At 48.4% G+C, this 27,066-nt stretch overlaps 4 protein-coding genes across 17 annotated transcripts in view; all 4 read right to left on the bottom strand.

Moving 5' to 3' along the window:
* LOC102924859 (H-2 class I histocompatibility antigen, D-37 alpha chain-like) overlaps positions 1 to 27,066 on the bottom strand; it is a 66,033-nt gene that overhangs the window by 10,474 nt on the left and 28,493 nt on the right. For 3 of the 13 annotated variants that reach the window (XM_076558098.1, XM_076558103.1, XM_076558093.1), the window contains 3 exons: positions 18,184 to 18,216; positions 17,996 to 18,043; positions 17,368 to 17,850 (listed from right to left, as the gene is read on the bottom strand). The exons of 5 other annotated variants lie outside the window; for them this stretch is intronic. In XM_076558098.1, the coding sequence (XP_076414213.1) occupies positions 17,810 to 17,850; positions 17,996 to 18,043; positions 18,184 to 18,216 (122 nt within the window). In that variant the 3' untranslated portion in view covers positions 17,368 to 17,809. Of the gene's footprint in view, positions 1 to 17,367; positions 17,851 to 17,995; positions 18,044 to 18,183; positions 18,217 to 18,393; positions 18,511 to 18,636; positions 18,913 to 19,451; positions 19,728 to 19,976; positions 20,247 to 20,416; positions 20,553 to 20,872; positions 21,416 to 27,066 lie in introns of those variants that run through there. 5 more of the 13 variants (XR_013046825.1, XR_013046824.1, XM_076558091.1 and 2 more) reach the window with 5 other exon arrangements.
* On the bottom strand, positions 1,492 to 7,745 carry LOC121824876 (mamu class I histocompatibility antigen, alpha chain F-like). Its single transcript, XM_076557529.1, has 6 exons — positions 7,562 to 7,745; positions 7,126 to 7,500; positions 6,746 to 6,941; positions 3,470 to 3,753; positions 3,241 to 3,345; positions 1,492 to 2,296 (listed from the first exon to the last, which is right to left on the bottom strand). The coding sequence occupies exons 1-6, from the start codon at positions 7,743 to 7,745 to the stop codon at positions 2,220 to 2,222; spliced, it is 1,221 nt and encodes a 406-aa protein (XP_076413644.1). The 3' UTR covers positions 1,492 to 2,219.
* LOC143270003 (H-2 class I histocompatibility antigen, TLA(B) alpha chain-like) lies at positions 7,131 to 9,187 on the bottom strand. Of its 2 annotated transcripts, XM_076558120.1 has the most exons (6): positions 8,978 to 9,158; positions 8,647 to 8,757; positions 8,231 to 8,260; positions 8,071 to 8,117; positions 7,562 to 7,927; positions 7,131 to 7,258 (listed from the first exon to the last, which is right to left on the bottom strand). In XM_076558120.1, the coding sequence occupies exons 1-5, from the start codon at positions 8,991 to 8,993 to the stop codon at positions 7,898 to 7,900; spliced, it is 234 nt and encodes a 77-aa protein (XP_076414235.1). In that variant the 5' UTR covers positions 8,994 to 9,158; the 3' UTR covers positions 7,131 to 7,258; positions 7,562 to 7,897. The 2 variants fall into 2 exon arrangements, 1 of the variants encoding a protein (XP_076414235.1); XR_013046827.1 differs by lacking the exons at positions 7,131 to 7,258; positions 7,562 to 7,927 and having other exon boundaries at positions 8,085 to 8,260; positions 8,913 to 9,187.
* Positions 22,628 to 26,876, bottom strand: LOC143270002 (H-2 class I histocompatibility antigen, TLA(B) alpha chain-like). Its single transcript, XM_076558119.1, has 3 exons — positions 26,582 to 26,876; positions 26,316 to 26,426; positions 22,628 to 25,920 (listed from the first exon to the last, which is right to left on the bottom strand). The coding sequence occupies exons 1-3, from the start codon at positions 26,730 to 26,732 to the stop codon at positions 25,862 to 25,864; spliced, it is 321 nt and encodes a 106-aa protein (XP_076414234.1). The 5' UTR covers positions 26,733 to 26,876; the 3' UTR covers positions 22,628 to 25,861.

Here is a 27,066-nt window from a genome sequence, read left to right as displayed (position 1 = left end):
GTGCTGGCCTGAAAGCATCACACAGACTCCTAGAGACCAGAGTCCTGTGTTCACATGCAGAGGCTCACATGCCAAGCCTGACTGGTCCGGAATCTGTGTTCTTCCTATGTGAATGAATGAGTTAAAGCAGCCTCCTGCCAGACCCAGGGTCTCCTAGTGTTTGTCCCCAGATGATGCATCCCTGGTCCCAACTGTTGTATTTTACAATGGTCTTCATTCCACAGCCCTAGTTTGTATGAAGACAGAACATAGCTTCAGTACAGCTGCCCCCCTTCCTGCAGGTGGCTGAATGCAGCCCAGCAGTGAACGCTGCCCACATTCCATGTGTGGCTGTATAGACACTCCTGTGATACAGTTAATTAATCAATCAGACAGGTTAAGAAGTGAACAACTTCACAGAGCAGGACCATCGCCATGACTGGCTGTTGTGTGCTCACACTTTGGTGATGAGAGATGACCATGAGCTGAGGAGAGGAGGGAGATGGATAGTGCATGGTGTGGGACAGTGGTCTGAAAATTGAGGTGGCCTCTAAGTACCTCAGCCCTGTGCAGTGTGGACAGGGTAGACACTGACAGAGGATGGTTCTTGTGTCAGGTGGCATCGACCAGCAGGACAGAGATTTGATTCCATTAGGCAGAGAGATCAAAATGTAAAATCTAATGTTATTTCTATCTGTAATGTCTGTTATTTTTAGACCTCAGTTAAACAAAGGTCACTAGAGCCATAGAAAGTGACCTCACCAGAGACACAGGCTTATCCAGAATATAGACTTCTTGGATTCACAATCAGGATGATCAGAATCCTCACCCATCTTCCTGAAGTCACTCTATGGTGTCACTTTTAACCATTATGGCTTCCCTTGTTTCCCTGCTATTTCTGTCCTCAACTCCTACCTTCTCCTGAAAGCCCATGATCTCAAACCACAAACTCAGCCCTTGGAGAAGATGCTGACATTTCTCACCCTGACTCCTGACCACTCAGGCTACACATTCTGACCCACTGCAATAATGGACCCAGTTAACAATTTCCTCCAGACAGAGTTTTTTTTCTTTATTGTTGTTTTAATTTTTACTTATGTATTTTTTAAGAATACACCTCAGGGCTGGGGAGATGGCTCAGGAGTTAAGCACTGACTCTTCTCCCAGAGGACCCAAGTTCAATTCTCAGCACCCATATGGCAGCTCGCAGCTCTCTGTAACTCCAGTTTCAGGGGACCCCGACACCTTTTGCAAAACCACAAATGCACATAAAAATAAAATAAAATATGCTTAAAAATAATCCTCCGTGTGTGATTTACTTGGGAGCTGGTTGGCGGACCCACAAAGAGTAAAGAGCAAAACCAACCAACAACAAGCTGCTTTGCTCTGTGCTAGTTAAATAGATTTTTGCTGCTTCTGCATCATCCCTGTCTCCTTTAGGAGCTCTGCCTCCCTTTCTCGGTGATTCCCTTCTGGTTTTGTGATCCCCTCATACATATGAAAGCACACACACACACACACACACACACACACACGTACATAATCTTATGTTTATTTTCTGAAATGTTTATTTATTTTTGAGATAGGGTCTCAAATAGCCAAGGCTGGCTTTGAAATCACTGTGTGAGGCTGGTCTTGAACTTCTGATTCTTCTGCCTCCGCCTCCCAAATGCTGGGATTACAGGGTCACAGGTGTGAGGAATAAAGCTGATAGGAGCCCAGGCTTCCCTGCCCCATCCACTGAAGTCTTCTGGAGACTCCCAGGTGAGCAGGCAGGCTGGGGCAGCTGGAGAGAAGGGCCCTCCCTGGGAGCCACAGTCAGAAGCCCTGTTTGTCCCAACCTCCTATAAAGTCTCTGTTTCTTTCTCTTGTGGTAGGAGGGAGCGACTCCAGGACCTGGACAGGCGCTCTTCCATGTGAGCTACATTTTCAGTCTCAGTGGCTGCTGCTGGGGTTTAGCCTTCACTAAGGTGGCTGCTGCTGCTGCTGGAACCCTGCCAGCAGCAGTTCTGGCTTGTTTCCTCTTGAGCTCTGTGGTTTGCCACAGCCTTCAGAGCTCTCCCACCACTTCCTCATGGCCTCTTTCAGACCAGAGAAGCTGTAGGAGGTGTGCTCTGCCAGACCACAGCACTTCAGTTTTCTACCTCTCTCAGTTTCTAATATTTGTAGCCTAGCTCTCCTGGAACTCACCAGGCTGGCCTGGAATTCACAGGTTCAGGTCCCAGCACCCAGGTGATGGCTCACAACCCTTTGTAACTCCAGGGGATCTGATGCTCTCTTCTGGTCTCCATGGTTACGGCATTTACATGGAGTACATCTATTAAATAGACAAACATATATATAAAATAAAAACATAAATCTGGGTCTGGAGAGGTGGCTCAGTGGTTAAGAGCACTTAACTGTTCTTGCTGCTCTTGTCAAGGACCTGGTTTGGTTCCTGAAACCCATGACAGCTGCCTGAACCCCATTCTAGGTGATCTCATCCCCTCCTCTGATGGTTCCATACACTCAGCATAGACCAGACAGATGGATTTATGCTACAGAACAAGAGTCATGAACCATCACTGTGAAGACAACATCCCAACCATCCACCACTCACTCACAGGTCCACATTCTCAGAGTTGCTGTGCACCATTCACATCCCCTTTTTCCCTCCCCCACTGGATCCTCAGCATGTCTTTATCTCAGTCTCTGAGAGACACATCAGAGCTCTAGGGTAAAAAATTAACAAGATTTCAGAGGATTTGTCTGCAGGAGGAATTATGGTCTGGCTGAGCTTCTCACCAGCTCCTGCTCCAACCAAAACCTCAGGGACAAACCTTACCCAAACCTACCTGCAGCCTGAGCATAGTGCACAGTGATTCCACATGTGAGAAATAAAGCTATGAGACTAGGGAATCTCTGAACCCCAGGAAGTTTCCAGAACTGACAGCAGACCAGGGAAGAGTCAGGAGACAGGAGGAAGGAATGCAGGGAATGAACCAATTTCCAACCTGTGAGTCCTCAGCAGGGACATTCTCCTCTCACTTAAGATTTCTGACCACTGAGAATGATGTCCCCATCACTTCCACCATGAGGGTTAGGAACCTATCCTTCATTTTCTCAATGCTTTACAGTAAGGTGACTGTTAGCACACAGACCCAGAGATGGGCAGAGTTGCACATGTGTGTGTGTGAGTGAGTGTCTTCCCATTCAACCTGTACCTTTTTTGAAGGTGCTGAATGAAAAAAGAAAAATAGCTCAGACCCTACCCTTCCATACCTGTCTTCTTCCTCTTCCACATCATAACACCTCCAATGATAAAACCTAAGATCACCACAGCTCCAAGGACAGCACAGACAATGGTCATGATGGACTGAGGAGGCTCTAGGGAAGGAAGGGAAAGGAAGGGAATGTGAGGGTCATGGTTCCAGCTCTCAGACCTAACCACCCAGGGTCTGTAGAAGGCTCCAGCTATCTTAGTCCCATTTGCACCCAAAGCTCTACTTACCGAAACTCAGGTTGAGGGGCTCAGGCAGACCCTCATGCTGCACATGGCATGTGTATTTCAGCTCCTCTCCAAAAGGCACCACCACAGCTGCCCACTTCTGGAAGCTTCCATCCACTGCAGGTCTGGTCTCCACCCGTTCCATGACCTGTGTCTGTTCCTCCTCATCCCTCTTCCAGGTCAGAGTGATGTCAGCAGGGTAGAAACCCAGGGCCCAGCACCTCAGGGTGACATCACCTTGAGATCTGTGTCTCTGTGTCTCTGTGGGTATGAGGTCACATGTGTCTCTGGTGGGTATGAGGAGAAGAATTGGAAAATTCAGGTGTTTTGCATTCTTCCTGGGCACTTCAGCAAGGTCCATTAGACCTTCTTGGACGATCTTTTCATTGTGATGTTCGAGAATCTGGGTGAAAGAGCTTAAGGTCAGTGAGTTCTAGGTGTCCCATCAGGAAAAAGGAACTTCTGCACTTGACTGAGTGTGGTGGTGTGACTCAGCATCACTGCAGTGTGACTCCAGTGACTGTCTGTGTGTGTGTGTGTGTGTGTGTGTGTGTGTGTGTGTGTGTGCTTGTGCGTGTGCGCGTGCGCGCGTGCGCGTGTGTCGAGAACTGGGTCTGAGAGAGGACATGGTGCCCAATTGGCTGCAGAATGGAGGAACTGGGGTTGTTTCAGAGACTCCTCTCTTCCACAATGAGACAGACTCTGAGCTGTCCTGAGAGGAGGGTGAGCCTGGGAGAGCCATCATCTAGTTAGGAATGCCATGTATGGCTGGGCAATGTGGTTGATTTTAATACCAGCTGAGGAAAGAGGATCTCTTAGTGTGAGCCAATACTGGTCTACATAGAGAATTACAGGACATCCAGGACTACACAGAGAAAGATGCTGTGAAAAACAATACAAAAGAAAGAAGTATAATAGAAAGGAAATCCAGGAATGTTCTCCCTGTCCCACATGCAAGAGCAGGGTGATGGTGCAACATTATATCCAATGCAGAGAAACTGAGTGTTTCTTCTAAAACCAGGAATGAGGTGAGGGTGTCCACTCTCCACTCTATCTGCTATGGTGTTTGAAGGCTCAGCTATTACAATTACACAAGTGAAAGGCATAAAAGATATCAAAATAGGAAAGGAAGAAATCAAACTATCACTACTTCCGAATAACACAATCCTTTTCTTAAATGACCCCATTGAGTCTACTGGAAAACTCTTGGACCTAATAAACACTTATGGTTTCCAGATACAAAATCAATATAAAAAGTATCCTTCATTTATGCCAACAGTGCATTTTCAGAAAAAGAAATAGGAAATGTGCAACATTCAAAGTAACTCCAACAGAATTAAGTGTTTCAGGATACATGTAACCAAAGACATGGAACAACTCTACAATGAAAACTTCAAGATACTGACATAGGAAATCACAGAAGACAATGTTAGAGGATGGAAAGACAATCCATTCCCTGGACTGTCAGAGTTAACACAGTGAAAATGGCCATACTACCAAATTTAATCTATAGGTTTAACGTCATATTATCAAAACTCTATGTATTTCACATGTTTAGAAAAAAGAAATCATATGGAATCACAAAAGACCACAAATAGTCAACATTCTTAAGGATTATGGACACTGCTGGAGGTGTTACAATCCCAACCTCAAATTATACTATTGTTATAGTGACCAAGACAGCCTGGAAGTAGCATAAAAGAGACAGGAAAATCAAAGGAATAGAATAGAGATCCCAGAAATAAAGTGAAAAACTATGCATACTTATTTTAGACAAAAAATATAAAACATTGGAAAAAAGATCCCACTCTGTAAATGATGCTGCAACATTAGGTTTCTACCTAAGAAGAGTTTTACCTGTCTTCTCTCTCTCTCTCTCTCTCTCTCTCTCTCTCTCTCTCTCTCTCTCTCTCTCTCTCTCTCTCTCTCTCTTCTGAAACTAGGTTTACTAGGTAACTCTGGCTGTCCTGGAACTCAGTAGATGAGGCTGGCCTTGAGCTCACAGAGATCCCCCTATCTCTGCCTTCTAGGTGCCCTCCTTAAAGTCTTGGATCATCTTTTACCTTCTACAAAGATGAACTCAAAATGGAGCAAAGACCTTATAGAGTTCAACCTGGAAACACCCAAACTTCAAGAAGACAACCCAGGGGAAACCCTCCAGATACTGGGGTAGAAGAGCCTCAGAACAGGGCAATACCAGAGGAACTAATCAGCATGAAAATAAAGTCTCTTTACCGCATAGGACACAATCAGCAGTGACCAGAAGCCACAACAGGAGGAAACCTGTACCAGCTGGACTGAAATAAGGACTAGAGTCCTCAATTTACAGAGAACTGCAGAAACTAAATACCAAGGAATAACCATTGTCAATCACCTAATGGTCAGTTATCTTAAAGAAGTTATCTTAAAGAATAGATAGTTATCTTAAAGAAGAAAAAAATCTACACACCAGGCATTGTGGGGAATGCCTTTAAATCCAGCACTGTGGAGGCAGAGGCAGGTGGATCTCTGTGAGTTCAGGAGACCAGCCTTGTCTCTTGTCTACAGAGTGACTTCCAGGGCTACACAGAGAAAACCTGTCTCAGGGGTAAACAAAAACAAAAAACCCCAAACCTATTCAAATCCAAACAAACAAAATAAGAAAAAAAATAAAAGAAGAAACAAAAACACCCCCCTAAAGTCCCCACTGTTTTTCCTCACAAGTGGGATATAGCCATTGATGTGAATACATACGTACACAAATGTACAAGTGGGCACAGCGTATAATCACACACAAAAAAGACAGCCAATGAGAAAGACCAAATACTAGGGGATGAGGAAGGACTAAAGGCAGGTAATAGATTGAGTTACTAAACAGGATATAAATATAATTGTTTTCTAGTTCTAAACCTGTCATAGGTTTTTTTAGTGTATCATTCCTGGAACGTGCACAAAAACATATTTGATAGTGAACATGTAAAGTGCAGTGTGAACATAAACAGTTCAGAATGTCTGCTCTAACTGTGCAAAAGTTCACTGAGAGGTATAGACTTCGTTCTGGTTAATTATGGAGTATGGCTTTTTTCTTTTTATTTATTTATTCTTTCTAATAAAGCTTAAAAATTAAAAACAAGAAGAGACAAGGGCATTTACCCCTTCAGATAGGTTTCTTCTTCCTCAGGACTGAGCCCAGTCCCAGGGCAGAGTCAAGATCTGCCTTAGGTCTCTAGCACCTGCCCTCTAGCACCTGCCCGCAGAGTGGGGTTCCGGTTTTCCAGGTATCTGAGGAGCATTCCCTACCCTGGTAGGCCCTGTGTCTCTGCATTTCCAGCCTGCTCCATCTCCAACCAGGTGATCTGTTCCTCTGTCCATGTTCTCAGGTCCTCCATCAGGGAGATGTAATTGCAGACATCATAGGTATATCCTTCATATCCACAAAGGAGGCAGCTGTTCGAATCCACTTTACAGCCAGACATCACCTGGATGGTATGAGAGCCTGTCCACATCCCTGTGGTCAGCCCCAATCCACAGGTACGACCACCCACGACCTTCTCTAAACTGAATAGGAAACCAGTTTCCAGTCTGTGTCTTGGGCAGAACCTGGGATCTTAGACTCGGGGCGACTAGGTCTGTCTTAGGCGAATTGGACCTGTGGAGACCTCCGACCCGCGGTCAGTCACCTTCTTGACTGTGTTTGTAGTTCAGAAAATCGGCTGGGTGATCTTGGCGTTCCATGCCTCCTGCTCCCAATACTCCCGCCCATCCTGTTCCAGCCACGGCGCTCCGGACTTCGTCCTCAGAGTCTCCGCGTGGCTGTGGAAGCACAGGAACTGCATTTCGTCCACCAAGCGGACTTCCATGTACTGGGGCGCCCGGTGTGGAAATACCACAGCGAGTGTGAACCTGGGTGTGGCTCACAGTGAGACCCGACCCTCCTCCCGAGTTCCCGTGCAGGTGCGGGGGAGGGGGGCAGGGGCAGGAGGGGAGCAGGGCTTGGGGCTCCAATGCAGGTGGAGAAGGGGCAGGATGGTCTGGCTGGGTGTTGCAGGACCGATCTTTCCGGGCCACAACCCACCCTTCCTGTTGAAGCGGTTTCCCTCTGGGCCCCCCACTCACCTGCACTGGTCTGTGTGGTGGACAGGGCTGTCCCCAGCTGCAGCAGTAGCTTGCAAGGCGCCATGGCCTCCATCATGAGATCTGGGCACAGGTCTGAGTCTGTGTGGGCTTTATAAGCAATGCAGTCTGGTTCTCCAGGATCACTCCACCCAAGGAAGGTGAGCACTGAAGACAAGTTGGCCATGTTGAAAAGCTGAGCATGGAAGAGAGAGGGGCAGTGCAGGGACAGGTCCTGGTAGAAAGGGCTGGGTGGAGCTCCCATTATTTTCATATTGTATGCACAGGAAAAACTAAGTATTGCTGTTCAAAGATTATCCATTGGTTCTTTAGTCAGAACTAGTCCCTCAGTCCCACGGGGCAGCTGTTCTGAGATAAAGAACAAGAGTCAAGAAAGTCAATAGAAAGACCTCTCAAAGGCCCACCACTCACTGAGAGGTAAAGTACCAGAGGCCCTGGGACCCAGTCCTCTCCTCTTGCCTCAGCCCCAATCCCAGGTCCTACAATGTCACCTTTAAAGCCTCCATGTACAAGTCAGAGCTGTAGGCACTGTCCCTGCCTGCAGAAGAAATGACCAGACAGTCAGGAGACTGACACGTGGGGCTGGAGGAGAAACTATCTGCTCAGCTTCTACCCAAGACCCTCAGAGACAATTCTTCCTCACATACTGACCTGCAGCAGGAGCATAGCCTCCTTCTCCACCTGTCAGAAGAAAAGCTGTGAGAGACCAGGGAAGTCCTGGTCCCCAGCAAGCTTTCAGAACTGTGAGTGCAGACCAGGTTTGGGTCAGGAAGCATGGGGAAGGAGGTATGCAGGGAATGAACCAATGCCAGTCTGGAGGCATTCTCTGACCTCTGAGAATCAAGTCCTCATCGCCTCCATCATCAGGGTTATGAATGTGTTTTTCATTTTCTAAGTGCTTTACATTAAGGTGATTGTCAGCATATAGACCCTGAGATTAACATGGGTGTGCATATGGTGTGTGTGTGTGTGTGTGTGTGTGTGTGTGTTGTGTCTACCCATTCACTGTGCACCTTTCTTGAAAGTAATAAATGAAAAAAATTAGCACACACCCGCACCTTCCATACCTGTGTTCTTCCTCATCCACAGCATAACACCTCCAATGATAAAACCTAAGATCACCACAGCTCCAAGGACAGCACAGACAATGGTCATGATGGGGATGGACTGAGGAGGCTCTAGGGAAGGAAGGGAAAGGGAGGGAAGGTGAGGGTCATGGTTCCAGCTCTCAGGCCTGACCCACCCAGGGTCTGCAGAAGGCTTTATCTTTTCTTGATCCCATTTACACCCAAACCCTCCTTCCCCCATCTCAGGGTGAGCGGCTCAGGCAGACCCTCATGCTGCACATGGCATGTGTATTTCTGCTCCTCTTCAATAAGCACCACCACAGCTGCTCACTTCTGGAAGGTTCCATCCCCTGCAGGCCTGGTTTCCAGCAGCTCCATGTCCTGTGTTAGTTCCTCTTCATCTCTCTTCCATGTCATAGTGATGTCAGCAGGGTAGAATCCCAGAGTCCAGCACCTGAGTGTGATGTCACCTTCAGGTCTGGGGTGATGGGTCACATGTGTCCCTGCGGGGCATGAGGAGAAGAGTTGGAAAGCTCAGGCATTTGGCATTCTTCCTGGGGACTCCAGCAAGGTCCATGGGTCCTTCCTTGGAAGTGTCAGAAATGGGGTGATGGTTGGGTGAAAATTGCTACTACTGTAGCAATCACACAGAGTTTTGGATTATCTTTTCTTGGGCAAGTCTATATATTGGCGGGGGTGGGAGGGAATCCCAGGGTCAGAGAACTCTAGGTGTCACATCAGGAAAAAGGGACTTCTCTCCTGACTGAGTGAGGGTGAGAGATCCATCATCACTGATGTCAGACTCCAGAGACCTTGAGTGAGACAGAGAGAACTGGACCTGAGCAAGGCTGTGTCCCACACAGGTCTTCAGACTGAAGGTTAACTGCCTTGGTCATTTCAGGGATCTCTCCTTCCCTGCTGAGACACACTCTGAACTGTCCTGATAGAAGGGTGAGCCTGGGAGAGTCTAAGCCAGGAAGGAGACAGGGTGTACAGTCTCCACCATCTTATTTGAGACAGTGATGATTTTTTTTTATTTTTTTATTTTTTATTTTTTGGTTTTTCGAGACAGGGTTTCTCTGTGTAGCTTTGCGCCTTTCCTGGAACTCGCTTTGGAGACTAGGCTGGCCTCAAACTCACAGAGATCAGCCTGCTTATGCCTCCCGAGTGCTGGGATTAAAGGTGTGTGCCACCACCGCCCGGCACAGTGATGACTTTATATAAGCTATCAGATCTAGACAGAAGATAGGTTTACGGGATCAAAATAGGGAAGGAGTCACACTATTTCCAGACAACATGATTCTTTACTTAAAAGACCCTGTTGAGGGCAGAGAGATGGCTTAGGGGTTAAGAGCACTGACTGCTCTTCCAAAGATCCTGAGTTCAATTCCCAGCAACCACATGGTGGCTCACAGCCTTCTGTAATGAGATCTGGTGCCTTCTTCTGGCCTGCAAGGACATATACAGGCAGAATTCTGTATACATAATACATAGATAAGTAAATCTTTAAAAAAAAAAAGACCCTGTTGAGTCCAGAGGACACTCTTGGACCTAATAAACACTATGGTTGCCAGATACATAAATCAATAAAAAAGTTGCCTTCACATATGCCAGTAGTAAATTTCTCAAAAAAGAACTTAGGAAAACTACAACATTCAAAGTCACTCCACCAGGATAAAGTGTTTAGAGATGTTTCTAAGCAAAGCAGTGAAACAACTCTAAAATGAAAACTTCAAGATGCTGACACAGGAAATCAAAGAAAAGAATAATAGTAGATGGAAAGACAACCCATGCTTCTGGTCTGGCAGGATGGTACCTGCCAGTCATTTTGGCCATAGAACCAAAATTATCATATAGATTTAAAGCACTATTATTAAAACTGATGTATTTCATAGCTTTATAGAAAAGACAAGAATTTGTACAGATGACAAACAATGTTAAGGTGTTACAATCCCAACCTCAAATTATACCAGAGCTGTCGTGACAAAGACGGCCTGGAACTGACATAAAACAGACGGGAGACTAAGGCATAGGACAGAGATCCTGAAAATAAAATGACAAAGGTATGCATGCTTAATTTTAGACAAAGAATGCAAAACACACATTGGAAAAAGATCCCATTCTACACATGATGCTGCAACACTGTTTTTCTGCCTGAGAAGATGAATTTAGATTCTTACGTTTCACCTTGTACAAAAGTAAACTTGAAACAGAGCAAAGACTATATTAAATTCCAAACTTGAAACACCCAAACTTCAAGAAGACAACCTAGGGGAAACCCTTCCAGATGCTGGGATAGACAAGAGCATCAGAATAGGACAATATCAGAGTAACTAATCAGGCCATGCATCAGCATGAAAATCAAGTCTCTTCACAGCACAGGACACAGTCAGCAGAGTGACCAGAAGCCACATCAGGAGGAAAGCTGTACCAGCTGAACTGTAGACAAGGACTCGAGTCCTCAATTTACAGAGAACTGCAGAAACGAAATACCAAGGAACTACCATTGCCAATCAACTAAGAGACAGTTATCTTAATAAAAGAAAAATCATAAATGGCCACTAACTATTTTTAGTGTGTTCAGTACCTTTAATTTTTTTGAAAATGCAGATTAAAATTACTTTAGGGGGCTGAAGAGCTGGGTCAGAGGTTAAGAACACTTAATGGTCTTGCAGAGGACCTGGGTTAGATGCACTCTATGTAACTCAGGTCCCAGGGAATCTGACTCCCTCCTCTGAGCCTAGGATACTCACCAGGCACACATGTAGTGCACATGCACAGGTACAGCCAAAACACTCATCCATGTAAAAGAATGAAATATAAATGAAAACGACAAAAGTGCTTTGAGATAGTCCTTCACTGAATGGCTGTCATCAATAAATCTGACAGCTAATGTTGTCCTTCAGGGCGATGTAGTCCTGGCCATCGTAGGCCTCCTTACAGTACCCACAGAGCGGGCGGCCATCTGGCCCCAGGTCGCAGGCATACATCCACTGGAGCAAGAGAGGATCTGGTGAGGACCAGGTGGTCAGCGCCAGCCGCCGTGCCCCGCTGTCAGTCCATAATCTGAATGTTCAGAAACAGAAGTTCAAAGGAAACCTATGTGAAACTCTGCGGGGTCTTTCCTGTTTGATGGTCTGGTCAGGTGTTTCGATGAAACTTCCACCCAGTGGGTCAGGATGACCCAAGACTGTCCCGGGGGAGATTCAAGGGGCCGCGGTCACTCACCATTGTCACTCTGATTGTAGTAGCCAAGCGGGGTCTTCAGGTTCCATCTGAAGTTCTGAACGTGCTCCTGGCTTTTTGTGTCCCCCCCTCTCAATAATCCGGCCCCTCCTGCTCTACAAACAGCGCGGGCGGCTCCATTCTTGGAGTCTAGCTGTTGAACTGAGTGTCATTTGCTTAGCATGGAGATTCCCCATGGCGGGGCCGGAACGAGGCTGTGTGGAAATACCGCAGCCAGTGAGAGCCTGCAGGAGGCGAGCAGTGAGACCCCAACTGTCCTCCTGTGCCCAGGGTCCCAGGTGGAGGAGAGAAGACAGGAGGGATCAGGGCCTCTAAGATAAGCTGACAGGATACTGCCCCCTCCTGGCGCCCTGCTCCTTCCCTCAGAGTCCTTTTCCCTCCCCACCCCTTTACTCTCAGCTGGGTTCTGGGTCAGGACTATGGCACTAGCCAGCAGCTAGACCAAAGCCACAGAGGGCACAGTCCTTACTCTGGGGTCTGTGATGAATGTGGACTTTGTTCCTGTTGACTGCTGGACTTGGAAACTCTGTGGCTGACGGCTTCTCTGGAAACTAGGTGTCCTACAGGCATGAGAATTCTGAGTGCGTCATTTGTGTGCAGTAAGAAACAGATCAGGGCTGAGAGACAAAGGGATACTGTGCATATGACACCAGTGCTGGGAACCAACCCGGAGTCTTTATTAAAGAAAATGCAGTCAGAGCCATGACAGGACTTGGGATTTTAACCAGACCCATGTTGTCTGGCACTCATGCCTCTTGGGTACATCGTTTCTCTGAGTCTTAGTGCAGTCTGTGTAAGTTTTAGTTCATTTAATTTATTTTAAAATTATGTTCGTGTGGTTTTGTGTGTGAGTATAGGAGTGCAGTGCCCGAGGAGGACAGATTTCCTGGAGCTGGAGTTATAGTGAGTGTGAGCTCCATGTGAGCGCTGGGAACCAACCCCAGGTTCTTTGTAAGATCTAGATATGTGCTCTTGACAGCTGAGCCATCTCCCCAGTCTGTGGGAGGAGTCTTCTTAATTCTTTGTTTCATGTAATCTTAGATATTATACTTTAACTACCCAAGTGGTAGTTACTAGGTGGTTAATTACAAGGTGATTCTATCATTGAATGTTTGTGTTCTGCTCTATGAAAACCACTGGCTCTGAGGCTGCAGAGAGACCTCAGCCACTGAGAGAACTTGCAGCAGCTCACAACTGCCTGTCATCCAGTTCCAGGACGTCTGCCTCCCTCTTCTGGCATCCCTGGGCAGTACAGGCATGTGATAGACTTGTCTTCATGTGGGTAAAATACTTCTGTACATAAAATTAAAAAATTTTTAAAAACAGAGGTGGGAGGGAGGGAGAGAGAGAGAGAGAGGGAGGGAGGGACGGAGGGTGACAGGGTGGGATGGAGGGAGGGAGGGAAGGAGGGAGGGAGGAAGAGATTCCATTTGAAACAAACACTATGGGGTCTATCTTCCAATGTGCTACTTAATAATGGATCATTTTTGAGGCTTAATCGATTTAATTAATCAATTAATGTTTGAAACAGACTCTTGGAGTGTAGCCTGAGCTGGTCTCAAATTGATGTTCCTCCTGGGAGAGGAGAAAACCAAGCAGGGTCAAAGGGCATACCTCTAGTAGAGGAGCAGGGAAAAGAGGCACCTTGACAAGAAGACAGGATGGAGGGGGCGGTGGGGTCTGTAATCACCTAGGACACAAATCTCCTGTCTGTGAGAGAGGCTCCAGATTAGGTTCTTGAGGTGGGAATAGGTGTGGCATCTTTCCACAAGCAGTGGTCAGAGGAGAAAGAGCAAGCTGGGCAAAGAACTCAGCCAACCCCCCGAGTTCCTGATGGTAACTGCGATGTACAGGCCACGTCCTGTACAGGCCACCATGCTGTCCCCTCCCTGGTGGGCTGAATTCCTGGGACTGGGCAAAATCGGCCTTTCTTCTCTTAAGTCTTCTTGTTGGGTATCTGCTAACAGCAGTGAGAACACTAATAATGCAGACATTTAATACCGGAATGGGTCAGTGATATGATAAACCTGCCTATGTGGTTCTTAGGCCCTTGGAACTGGTTGTAGCAAGAATGTGGAAGAGTTAGGAACTTTGGACTGGAAAAGCCCTAGAGAGTTGCAGGCAGAGCTTAGGGGGGAGTTGCAGTGGGGATTTGGAAACCAGAATGCCCAGAGCAATGCAGACAGTGTAGGTAATTTACCTACTAACCATCTCTTCAGTCCTGCCCCCGACAAACACAAACAAAAAAACGAAGTGATAGGTTTCTAAAATTCTCCAGTTCTCCCAATGAGTTTAAATGTTCAGAAAGACGTTTTATCAATGAATAAATACTGGTGGGCTGCAGAGGTGGCTCAGTAGCTAAGATCACTTACTGCTCTTGCAAAGGACCTGGGTTTGGTTCCTAGTTCCCACATGGTGGGTCATAACCATCACTTCAGATTCAAGGGATCTGACACCTTCCTCTGGACTCCACACACAGCACACACAGAGTGCACATATATATGTGCAGGCAAAACAATGATACACATAAAACAAAAATGAATCTTCAATAAAAAGCTAATGTGACAGATTCGTGCTCAACTTTGTGATAATGTTTGCTAATATATTTATATCAGGCCCATATCCAAGAAGGCATCTACATCATTTAGCATCTTGTTTTTCTGCTTGGCAATGGACCCAGGATCTCACAAATGGTAGGCAAGTGCTCTGCCCATGACAGGCAAGGTTCACCCCAGCCTATCCCTGTCATACATTCTTTAAAATGAATATGGTATTTCATAGAAGAGGCTGCTTCAGTTCATACAAAGTGCTTTCCTCTAACAGGGGTGGTGTCTTTGAATGTTGCATGGGTGCGGTCTGTGGACTTGCCATCTGTGACGCTTGGATGTTTCTGCTAAGATGCTTAAGAATACTCCACACAGCAAAACTGAGGAAGGTGGGTCTCTGCTGGGAGGGCTGGGGTGGAGGAAGGCAGCATTTGACACACAGCTCGGTGCTCCAGCCTGCCTTGGGTTTCCAGGACTTGGGCAGAGCTGACCCGACAAGAAGAACTGCACAGGGCTCTGCTTACACTGCGGGATGCACCAGTGGACAGGATTCACAGTGGACGGGGCAGCACTGGGGACCTGACCAGTCTGCATCTCCATGCCAACCACGTACACAGGCTCATGGAGCATCTGAAGGAGGTGCAGGAAGGACACTCAAGACCCAGTCAGGAGAACTAGGAAACACGTGGCTGGATCCATACAGAGCAGCGGTGCCAGGAGGGAAAACAGAAAACATCAAAACCGTTAATGGTGGACAGTTTATGAAGGTCTAAGGCTGAGCAGCCGCTTATACAGATGGAGGAACACAGGAATTGGGAGTGATGGCCCTGGTGCCCTCTACATCACAACCTGAGGACCTAATAGGGTGTGACGGGGACAATGGGGAAGGATAGGAGCAAGGTTATCTTCTGCACTACAAAGATTCACTTACACGCCACATTGGAGAATCTGTGTGAACATGGTATAAAGGGCTTAGCACATAAGCACTGCTAATCATTTGTTTGGTCTTCATTAACCACTCCAGTCCACAGGTTCCTGGTCGAGTGCAAGGTTAATACACAGAGACTCTAGCTAGACTCAGCATTTCAAGAAGTGTGGCCTGAGCTCAGACATCCAGAGGATGGGGGACGAGTGTAAGGGATGAAGAGAGGCTGAGACATAGGCTTTAAGAGCACTGTGAAGGAGGTGGAGGAAAAACACTCAGGGCTCTGTCAGGGGACCTAGGAATCAGTGCTGGATCCACACAGGGCAGGAGTACCAAGAGAGAAAAACAAAAAACAAAAACAAAACCCTGATGACATTGGAGGCTTTAGGGCTGAGGAGAAAATCACAGAGAGGGAGACAAGGAGGTGAAGAGAGGCTCCCACGTAGCTCATGGTACAGCATGGGGTGTGTGATACACAAGTTCTCCTATGATGGGAGGGCCATACAGTGTGACTAGAGGCCCAGGTTGAATAGTGGACATTGTCTTACACCACAGATGTGCAGGTATGTTTGATTACCTGGTCTGAAGTTCGTGGAACTCTTTGAGGCGAGGAGGAGTGGCCACATTAGTAAGAGGTGTATCACTGGGGCACTGCTGGAGTCCATGTAGGTTTCCTAGTGGCTGTACTCAGCAGGACTGCATAAGAGGTTGATTGGACCTCTGCCTGAGTCTCAGGCATTTGTAAGGGTCTACACTTGACTGTAACTAGCAAGGGGGAGGTCTTTTGCTCCACCTCTTGGCATTGTTATAAATAGACCTTTGGAATAAAGTTCTGGGCTGGTGGATAAGGATCCAGGCTCACTCGAGTCTGTCCTGCGTTTCTCTCTGTTAATCTACCCCTCTATTTCTAACTAAATCTCTTATCCCTCATTCCTCATCATCCCTGGGGTAAATAATGGTGGGGGCTGGTCTGTCACAGGGCAGACTTCAAGGTTTCAAAAGCCCACTGGGGCACTTTTAGTTGGCATTCCCTGTCTCATGCTTGTGGATCAGGATGTGATCTCTCAGCTTCTGCTGGAGCACTGTGCCTGATTGCCTGCTGCCCTGTGTCCTGCCATGATGGTCATGGACTCTAACCCCGCCCCCTTCCCCAGTAAACTCATTCTTCTATAAGTTGCCTTGGCCCTGGTATCTTATCACAACAATAGAAAAGACACCAAGACAGTTGATTAACACTAAACAATGTAAACTGCTAGGAGGCTTTGAGAAATCACAGATGCCATCAGAACCTTTACAAAGACAAAAATCACTTGCCCATCCCAGGTCTTTAATTTTTTTTACAGATTGCAATTTTATTTCTGATTGTGTGAGTGCAGGTGTCCTTAGAGCCCAGAAGAGAGTACCAGGTCCCATGGAGCTGTGGTTCCAGTAGTTGTGAACCACTTAGGCAGGTGCTGGAGTTGAACTCAGGTCCCCTGGAAGAGCAGCAGACACTCCACCACTGAGCTATCTCTCCAGCCACCTGGCACCTCAGCCCTTTTAATGCCTGTGTGGGCAGTAGAGACACTAGATGGCTAACGATAAATACACAACAGAGTTGAACCAAGTGCTGTGACTGTTCATGACACTCTTCAGACCCTCTCCCCTTTTTAAAGAAAACCATTATCATGAGAAGAACGGTGGCTCACAGTGTGGTCTCCCTGAAATAATGAAAGTGTCACGACTCAGCACACGATCATCTGTGCAATGTCACTGTCACTGCAGGACACTGCTGCACTACATTGCTGGAAACTGAGTTTCCATTTGGCACAGACAGACACAGCAGGAAAGGCCCAGCAAGGAATCAGATTCTTATTTTCAGTGTGGAGTCAGGAGCTGCCATTCAGGCAGCAGGATGGAGGTGTTCTGTTGGGAACTGGAAGGTTGGTGCCTGAAATGTCGTAACCTGATGACAGTCAGCTGGGTACAGGCATGTGGATTGAAGAGACAATGAAGAAGACAGGAAAGGGTCGAGAGGTCTGCTGGTCAATTCCAGACAACCCCGAGTTTATTTCACAGGCAGCTTATACACAATCTTGAAGGACAGAGGTAGAACAGTGCACAGCACAGGCATTCAACCACTATCTTTCCTGCTTTGAATCAAGGAACGGGCAGTTTCTTTTTCTATCCTGATGTACATCTGGCTCGTATCAGCAGCCTGCGTCTAGCTAGATAGTGTGTTCCTTCTTGTGGGCTAATCAGGACTTTCTCACAACACTGGAGCAAGCTTGAACTCTATTAACTCAGACGTCAGACTCAAACTGGGAAACTGAGTCAGTTATAGGCTCCCACACTGAAAGGTCACCATTCTGGTAAGTAGGGGCGGGTGGGGGTCGGGGGGAGCTCTGAGATCAACATTGTCCTTTCAGGAGAAAGCAACAACCTCAGGCATTTGGTTCTTCTTGAGTCAGAACTTGTTCCTCAGTCCCTCAAGGCAGTGGTCTGAAGCTATAGAACAAGATTCGTGAATAGTCAATATAAAGCCATCTCAGAGCCCCACCATGACTCATCAAAATGTCTAAATCTGAGAAGCCCTGGGACACAGCCCTGTCCCCTTTACCTCAGCCCCAATCCCAAGCCCCCAGAGTGTCACCTTTTCCAATCTCAAGAGACAAGTCGGAGCTCTGGGAACCATACATGTCTGCAGAAGAAGAAATAACAAGGCACACTCAGGAGACTGAGAGGATGTGGCTGGAGGAGGAAATATGGGCTGGCTGGGCTCCCCATCAGCTCCAGCTCCACCCCAAGAGTCTCAGGGACAATCCTGTTCCCCACACTTACCTAAATCATGAGCATAATAGCCTCCTTTTCCACCTGTGAGAAGAAAAGCTGTGAGAGACCAGGGAAGACCCCGACCCTAGGAAGGTTCCAGAACTGACGGCAGGCACAGATTAGAGACAGGAGCAATGAGGGGTGTGGATGTTTTCCATTAGTGAGGCAGAGCACACTTCTAAAAGGGGCTGAGAGAGAACCAGACCTGCCCTTTCCTACCTGTGTTTCTCCTCCTTCACCACACAACAGCCGCCACAGCTCCAATGATGATCCCAGCTCCAAGGAGAACTGGAACAGCAATGATTGCCATGATGGGGACAGTGGACTGAGGAGGCTCTGGGAAGGGAAGGACAGGAGGGGAAGGTGAGGGTCATGATACCACCTCTCAGCCCTGAATCTTCTCAGGGTCTCCAGAAGGCTCCAGCTTCCTCTGACCCCAGCTCTGCACCCACACCCTCTTACCCCATCTCAGGGTGAGGGGCTCAGACAGCCCTTCATGGTGCATATGGCATGTGTATCTCTGTTCCTCCCCAGAAGGTACCACCACAGCTGCCCACTTCTGGAAGGTTCCATCCCCAGAAGGCCTGGTCTCCACAAGTTCCATTTCCTGAATCAAGTCTTCCCCATCCAACTGCCAGGTCAGGGAGATCTCAGCAGGGTAGAAGCCCAGGGCCCAGCACCTCAGGGTGACTTTTCCATTCCGGATGGGGTGATGGGTCACATGTGTCTTTGGGGGCTCTGAGGGAAAGATTTGGGAAGATGAGGCATCTTGCTTTCTTCTGGGGACTCAGTAGTGTTCATGTGACCATTCTGGGAATGGACAGGAGAACTGGGGTGAGATTAGGGTGTCCATATATTAATAGACCCCAGCTAGAGTACACACAGGCACTGGGGTATCTGTTCTTTGGGGTGGTCTAGGATGTGAGTGTGGCAGTATGGGGTAGGAGGCCTCAGGGCTCTGCAGACTGATGGAGGGGAAGGGCTTCTGGTCCTGAGCTGAGTGAGGGCCGGGAGACTCAGAAAAGCTGGAGTCAGACTCCTGAGACACTGAGTGCGGGGCACAGAAGGAGGCCTGAGAAAAAATCCCCCGTGTGTCCAGGGCCATAGTCAAGGCTGACCTTCTGTAAAAGAATTAGTCTCCCTATGGGAAAAGCAGCCTGGACTCTCCCTCTCCTTATTCCTCAGCCAGTGCCTGCTGGACAGCGTTCCTCCTCTGAGTGTGCCCCCAAGCCTTTCCTCCACACTACCAGAAAAAGCAGGGAGGGATCACTAGGTACCTGAGCGCAGCAGGGTGGCTTTCCCCAACTCCAAGTATTTCTTCAGCGACTCTATGCACATGCTCTGCAGGTACGCCCTCTGGTGGTCGGCCTCGCCCACGTCCTCTAAATTGCGCTTAGAGATCTGTGAGGCCAAGTCGTTTGTGGTCCAGGAGTGTAGGTCGTCGTTCAGGGCGATGTAATCCCGGCCATCGTAGGCCTCCTGACAGTACCCGCGGAGCAGGCGGCCGTCGGGCCCCAGTTCGCAGCCGTACATCCACTGCAGAGTGTGAGGGTCTGTGGGGGACATGGTGGTCAGCGCCACCTTGCGGCCACCCTGCCCATAACTGTCTTCCATAACCCGACCTTTCAGAAAAAAAACTTCACACTGGAAACCTATGCCAAACTCTTCGGGTGTTTCCTGTTTGAGGATCTTGGCAGGTGTTTGAATGAAACTTCCACCCAGCAGGCCTGGATGACCAAGGTCCGTCACAGGGGCCCGGATCACAGAAAGGTGGAGTCTGTGATCGGGCCGCGGTCACTCACCATTTTCACTCTGATTGTAGTAGTGGAGCAGGGTCTGAAGGTTCAATCTGAAGTTCTTCCCTGTGTTCTTGGCTTTCCGTGTCTCCTCCTCCCAATACTCCGGCCCCTCCTGCTCCACCCACGGCGCCCGCGGTTCTACCCTCGGAGTCTCTGCGTCGCTGTCGAAGCGCACGAACTGCGTGTCGTCCACGTAGCCGACGATGATGTACCGGGGCTCCCCGAGGCCGGGCCGGGACACGATGGTGTGGAAATACCGGAGCGAGTGCCAGCCTGGGGGCGGCGCGCGGTGAGACCCCGGAACCTACTCCCGGCCCAGGGATCTCGGTGAAGGCAGGGGAGACACCGGCCTGGGCAGCTAAGGTGCGCTGACGAGGTACCGGCCCCACCCGGCGCCCTGCTCCTTCCCGCAGAGTCCCTTTCGCTCCCCACCCCTCACTCACTAGCCTGGGTCTGGATGAGAACTGTGGCCAGCAGCGTGAGCCAAGAAGCAGAAGACATTGTCCTCACTCGTGGGGCTTGTGGACTTTGTTCCTGTTGACTGTGGAACTTTTGAGCCTCCTTGTCGCTGATTGGCTTCTGTAGAAACAAGGTGTCCAACAGGTATGAGAATTGTGAATGCATCATTGGTGTCCACAGAGAAGAAGCCAATTAGGGTTGAGAGACAAACTGATAACGTGCATATGGACAACCAGTGCTGCGCACCACCCTGGGGTCTTTATTAAAGAAAATGCTGTAAGAGCCATGACATGATCTGGGACTTTAATCGGACCCATGTCCTCCGGCTCTTATAACTCTTGGGCAGCCATGCATGCCCTGGATAGTGTGCCCCGCCTGGGACTCAGCCCGGCCACCCGCAGGAACAACCCCCAAACCTAAAGCAAAACTCAGACTCTCACAGCGCATCCCACAGCCTCCTGCAGACGCTCGAACACTGGGGTCAGGGGAGATTCGGGCCAGTCCGTGGGATCCTGAGGGGCCATCACCTCCGACCCTGGAGACACTCACCGTCCTGACTCTGGTGGTAGAGGTGGAGCAGGTTCCGAAGTCACGTTCGGAAATTCTGTGTGTGCTCCTTGAATATCCGCGTCTGGTGCTCCCAGTACTCCGGCCCCTCCTGCTCTACCCACTGAACCGGCGGCCTGGCTCTCAGAGTTTCCGCTTTGCCATCCAAGCGCAGGAATTGCGAGTTGTCCGAGTTGTCCCCGTAGCCAATGGCAATGAACCGGGGCTCCCCGAGGCCGGGCCTAGACACTATGGTGTAGAAATACCGCAACGAGTGTGAGCCTGGGGGCGGCACGCGGTGAGACTCCGACCCTTCTCCCGGGACCCCGGGCGGGTGCGCGGGCCGAAAGGGGAGCAGCGTGGGCGGCGCCTTCGTCCCCATCTCGGATCTGGGGCGTCTGAGTTCCAAAGGCTGCGTGGATTTCATAACCGTGACCGCGGCGACGCTGGTTGGTTCTCCGGGATCTCCCCAGCCAATGGGGGTGAGAACAGGACACTTGTCATCAGTGTCCGGGCAGAAGGACCCGACACAGGTCAGGAGCTGGAGAAGTGAAACTGGGGACATGGGGAATCCCCAGCCCTGACCTCACAGGCTGAGGACTGAGACTTTCCGAAAACACTTAAAATTGGAATAAAATGATAAGAATACTGCCTTACAATAGCTTCGGGCAGATGGAAAGGGAGGATAATTCCTTCTCTTTGAAGGCTGGGGCTTCAGATCCCAGTCCTATGAACTCCACAGGAGGATTGTCAGTTACCTGCTGCTTTGTAGCAAACCAGCCAATGAACTTGGCTGGAGACACCAGCCATTCATTACTTCCCACAGTGTGTGACCCCGAGAGTCCCTGAGTGATCCTGGCTCAGGACCTCTCTCCCAGGTCACAGTTCAGTTTTCATCTAGCCGAGTTTTCTCAAGGCTTCAGGAGAGCTGGGGTCACTTGAGATGTGGCTTCCTCATAGGACAGCTGGAAATGGCTCAGGTTCCTGCTGGCTGTCCCCAGGACTCCTCTGTCCCTGATTACCTAGGTCTCTTTAGAGACTGCTCTTGACCTGGCAGCTGACTTCCCCAGAGCCAGTCATCAGAGGCAGGGCAGGGTGAGCAATATGCCCAATTTCCAGTCCCAGATCACAGCCCAACCCCAAGCCTCTCTCCACCAGGGGGCAGGAGTGAGTAAGTCCTGAACACCGCAGAGGAGGAACTAATTTATCTCTTTAAGGGCAGAGATGAACCTGTGAACACACACAATAAAATCCAATGTTTCCTCAGCATCCTGTGAGTCAGAAGGATTTTGCTATCTTCTTTTTTAAGACTTATATTTAAAAAAACTTTAACTGAAAAATTGGGACAACCATGGAGGATGTAAGAGTTGGTGTTTCTTGACATCTTCATAAGAAATGTCTTTTTTATTTAACTGACTTGTCACTTACTCTTTTGGCAGACGTCAGATGAAGTGAGCAAAACCACCTTGCTCTGGACAGTCACACTTTCTTGTTTTACTTTATACAAGCTGTAAACATATGTGAGTTAACAAAATTCTTGGCTGAAGACACATTCCAGAAATCTGACATACATGTTTCCAAGACAGGATTAAACAGAGCTAAGAAATTCTCAGTAGACCAGGAGCACATTTTTATTTATTTATTTTATTCAACTATACATTTTACATCCCTGTCTCAGACACCCCCCATCTTCTTTTTCCAGTTCCCCTGACTCCCCCAGCTTCCACGCCCCAATCCCCTCCTCTTGTCTCCATCCAGGAAAGGCAGGTCTCTCATGAGTATCAATAAAACATGGCATATCAGTTTACGGTAACACTAAGAACCTCCCCATGTATTAAGGCTGGGCAAGGCGCCCACTATGAGTAGTCCCAAAAGCCATTAAAAGAGTTGGAGACAGCCCCTCCAGCAGCACATTTAATTTATTTCCTATATGTTGTTTTTAAATTACTGCCTGCTATTAAAAATTTTTTTACCTTTATACAAATCCGTTTTGTTCACAAAATATAATATGTAACTAAAAATAATTTAATTTTTGAAAACAAGTTCATTTAATGACAATGTACATTTATAGTGAAGTTGTAATAAAATACTGGTGTTTAAACAAAGCAGTAGTTGTATAAAAATCATGATATAGCATGTAGAACTCATTTAGAAAATTCATGGCTCCCAGCAGCACAGTATTCTGTCACAGCCTGAGAACATGATTGCAGGTTGACTGAGAACAGAGCAGAGTTCACAGTGAGGCTGGTGACACTCTTGTCCCTAAGCGCCTTAAGAACTGATGCTGAGAACCAACCCCTTGGGACTCCTCATAACCAGACTCTTTGGTTTCACAGAATGTCTACTGACCACTTACTTCATGGATAACTTAACTGGCAGAGACCTCACTGCAAACACTAGTGTTTCTAGAGGCCAATTAAAATGAGAAGAGCCAGCATCTTTGATCTCCATTTGATGGGTGGAAGATAAATCGGTATTTTGTAGTAAAATCTTGTACAACAGCCAAGTCCTGAGGATTTTTCCCAAGATTAAAGGTCTAATGTTAAAACTCTGTTAAAAAAGAGAGGGTTGACATTGCCAGCAGTCTTTTGTGGGAGTCTCTTTGTGGATTTCTGTGGGCCTCTTTAGCACTTTGTTTATTCCTTTTCTCATGTGGTCTTCACTTACCATGGTCTCCTATTCCTTGTTCTCCCTCTCTGTTCTTGATCCAGCTGGGATCTCCTCCTCTCTTTCCCTCGACCCTCCCCCTTCAATGCTCCCACTCATGTTAGCAAGAAAGAGGAGGGTTTATATGAGCGAGAATTGTTGAAACCAAGGTTGGATAAAGCACAGGGACAAATAGCCAAATGAATGGAAACACATGAACTATGAACCAAAGGCTGAGGGACCCCCAACTGGATCAGGCCCTCTGAATAGGTGAGACAGTTGATTGGCTTGATCTGTTTGGGAGGCATCTAGGCAGTGGTACCAGGTCCTGTGCTCATCGCATGAGTTGGCTGTTTGAAACCTGGGACTTATGCAGGGACGGCTTGGCTCGATCTGGGAGGAGGGGACTGGACCTGCATGGACTGAGTCTATCAGGTCTATCTCAGTCCTTGGGGGTGGCCTTGATCTGGAGGTGGTGGGAATGGGGGGTGCGCTGGGAAGAGGGGGAGGGGGCAGGAAGGGGGAGAACAGGGGAATCTGTGGCTGTTATGTAGCACTGAATGGTATTGTAAAATAAAATAAAAGGAAAAAAAATAAAGAAAGAAAAAACAAAAAACACCGGAAAAAAAAAAAAAAGAGAGGGTTGAGGTCAGTGTGTGGAAGTAGTGTTACAGGATTTGAACCCATGCATCACTCACTCATGTCTGCTGCTGAGCTTTCTCCATCTATCAAGACCTTCCCCTGGAGAGCACCACTGTGGAGACTGTGTCAGAGCTGGAATGCCTTTAGCAAAAGTTGATGTGACAGGAAGAATCCATGCCAAAGCCACCATGTAGCTGCTCCCTGCCAGCTGTTTGCCCTCACGACCAGAAACTTGAGATCATAATGTTGTGAATCTGCCATGCATGTTTTCTGGGTGAGAGTAGAACATAGCCCCCAAGGACTGGATCCAAGTTGAGACCCTGTGGACCAGTCCTCTCTGCTGATCCTACAGACAGGAGTGAGATTCTCAAAGATGGGAAATGGGAGAAACTCCAGGCAACATCCCTGGAAGGAGACAGGAGCTCAGGAGACTGAAGTTCATCTCAGGCCACAGTCTCCTGTGTGCAGGGGACTTGAGGGGACCAGGATGGAAAATGCCTCCTCCTGCTGTCACTCAGGGACCCCAAAGGGGGATGAGACAGGCACCACTCAGAGGAACAAGACCAGGCCTAGTCCTCCATACAAATTAAAAAGACAAGAAATAAACAGAGAAGACGGTGTGAAGAGCCATGGGCAGTTCAGAGCCCAGGCTGACCTGTCAAGCAGCCCTGGCTGCTCACAATCCTGGATGCAGGACAAGGCTCTGTCATCCCAGTGTCCCTGTGATCACAGACTCTATCAGGATGTGGTTATACTAAGTAACAAGGACAAGAGCCAGGAGGACATAGCTGAGGACTGACCACAGCAATTTACACATGGACTGACCACAGCAATTCACACATGGACTGAGCTCCCCTGGCAAAGCCCCATCCTCACTCAGCTCCCACAGACTCCTCCTGTCGCTCGACACTCAACATAGAAAATACAGATTCTAGAAGGTTCTCCAAGCTGCCATTCATTGTCTCCATCACACTTTCAGAATCCTCTCCTTTAACTTGACCTGCTAGTCTCTCAGGTCAAGGACTTGAACATCAAGTTCACATTCAGGTTCTTATTTTCAGTGGGAAGTCAAGGGCTGCAGCTCAGGGCAGCATGGAGGTGATGGGGTGGAGATGTCCCTCCTGGCTGCTGGACAGGAAGGTTGGCTGTGGAAGGCAACAAATGCCGTGCAGGCACAGGGTCCTGGTGTGCAGGACTGGGTTGGGCCCCGATGTTTTCCTATTGTATACACAGGAAAAACTCAGATATTTCTGTTCAAAGATTATCCAATGGTTCTTTAGTCAGAACTAGTCCCTCAGACCCACAGGGCAGCTGTTCTGAGATAAAGAACAAGAGTCAAGAAAGTCAATAGAAAGACCTCTCAAAGGCCCACCACTCACTGAGAGGTCTAAGTACCAGAGGCCCTGGGACCCAGTCCTCTCCTCCTTGTCTCAGCCCCAATACCAGGCTCTAGGGTGTCACCTTTTCAATCCTCCATGTAAAAGTCAGAGTTCTAGGCACTGTCCCTGCCTGCAGAAGAAATGACCAGACTCAGTCAGGAGACTGACAGGTGGGGCTGGAGGAGAAACTATCTGCTCAGCTTCCACCCAAGACCCTCAGAGACAATTCTTCCTCACATACTGACCTGCAGCAGGAGCATAGCCTCCTTCTCCGCCTGTGAGAAGAAGAGCTGTGAGAGACCAGGGAAGTCCTGGTCCCCAGCAAGCTTTCAGAACTGTGAGTGCAGACCAGGATTGGGTCAGGAAGCATGGGGAAGGAGGTATGCAGGGAATGAACCAATGCCAGTCTGGAGGCATTCTCTGACCTCTGAGAATCAAGTCCTCATCGCCTCCATCATCAGGGTGATGAATGTGTTTTCATTTTCTAAGTGCTTTACATTAAGGTGACTATCAGCATATAGACCCTGAGATTGGCATGGGTGTGCATATGGTGTGTGTGTGTGTGTGTGTGTGTGTGTGTGTGTGTGTGTGTGTGTGTCTACCCATTCACTGTGCACCTTTCTTGAAGGTGATAAATGAAAAAATTAGCACACACCCGCACCTTTCATACCTGTGTTCTTCCTCATCCACATCATAACACCTCCAATGATAAAACCTAAGATCAGCACAGCTCCAAGGACAGCACCAACCATGGTCATGATGGGGAAGGACTGAGGAGGCTCTGGGAAAGGAAGGGAAAGGGAGGGAAGGTGAGGGTCATGGTTCCAGCTCTCAGGCCTGACCCACCCAGGGTCTGCAGAAGGCTTTATCTTTTCTTGATCCCATTTACACCCAAACCCTCCTTCCCCCATCTCAGGGTGAGGGGCTCAGGCAGACCCTCATGCTGCACATGGCATGTGTATTTCTGCTCCTCTTCAATAAGCACCACCACAGCTGCCCACTTCTGGAAGATTCCATCCCCTGCAGGCCTGGTTTCCAGCAGCTCCATGTCCTGTGTTAGTTCCTCTTCATCTCTCTTCCATGTCATAGTGATGTCAGCAGGGTAGAATCCCAGGGTCCAGTACCTGAGTGTGATGTCACCTTCAGGTCTGGGGTGATGGGTCACATGTGTCCCTGCGGGGCATGAGGAGAAGAGTTGGAAAGCTCAGGCATTTGGCATTCTTCCTGGGGACTCCAGCAAGGACCATAGGACCTTCCTTGGAAGCATCAGAAATGGGGTGATGGTTGGGTGAAAATTGCTACTACTGTAGCAATCACACAGAGTTTTGGATTATCTTTTCTTGGACAAGTCTATATATTGTCGGGGGGTGGGAGGGAATCCCAGGGTCAGAGAACTCTAGGTGTCACATCAGGAAAAAGGG

This window comes from Peromyscus maniculatus, chromosome 21 (assembly GCF_049852395.1).
Source record: "Peromyscus maniculatus bairdii isolate BWxNUB_F1_BW_parent chromosome 21, HU_Pman_BW_mat_3.1, whole genome shotgun sequence".
Lineage (NCBI taxonomy): Eukaryota > Metazoa > Chordata > Mammalia > Rodentia > Cricetidae > Peromyscus > Peromyscus maniculatus.
Note: the sequence above shows the minus strand (reverse complement) of the source record. Positions and strands in the feature narration are given on the sequence as shown.

Bases quoted from the DNA above. Each gene is read 5' to 3' on its own strand.
- LOC143270003 (XM_076558120.1), bottom strand. The intron at 8,118-8,230 runs GTCAGTATGTGA...TTTCTTCTGCAG, and splicing joins AGGCTATGCTCCTGCTGCAG to GCAGGGACAGTGCCTACAGC. The intron at 7,928-8,070 runs GTGACATTGTAG...TCTTTATCTCAG, and splicing joins TGTACATGGAGGCTTTAAAG to AACAGCTGCCCCGTGGGACT.
- LOC121824876 (XM_076557529.1), bottom strand. From the start codon at position 7,745: ATGGCCAACTTGTCTTCAGTGCTCACCTTCCTTGGGTGGAGTGATCCT. The intron at 6,942-7,125 runs GTGACTGACCGC...GGATGTGGACAG, and splicing joins CTACAAACACAGTCAAGAAG to GCTCTCATACCATCCAGGTG. The intron at 3,346-3,469 runs GTAAGTAGAGCT...TTCCTTCCCTAG, and splicing joins GCCCCTCAACCTGAGTTTCG to AGCCTCCTCAGTCCATCATG.
- LOC143270002 (XM_076558119.1), bottom strand. From the start codon at position 26,732: ATGACATGGAAGAGAGATGAAGAGGAACTAACACAGGACATGGAGCTG. The intron at 26,427-26,581 runs GTCTGCCTGAGC...TTCCTTTCCCAG, and splicing joins ATGCCATGTGCAGCATGAGG to AGCCTCCTCAGTCCTTCCCC. The intron at 25,921-26,315 runs GTATGAAAGGTG...TTCTTCTCACAG, and splicing joins GTGGATGAGGAAGAACACAG to GCGGAGAAGGAGGCTATGCT.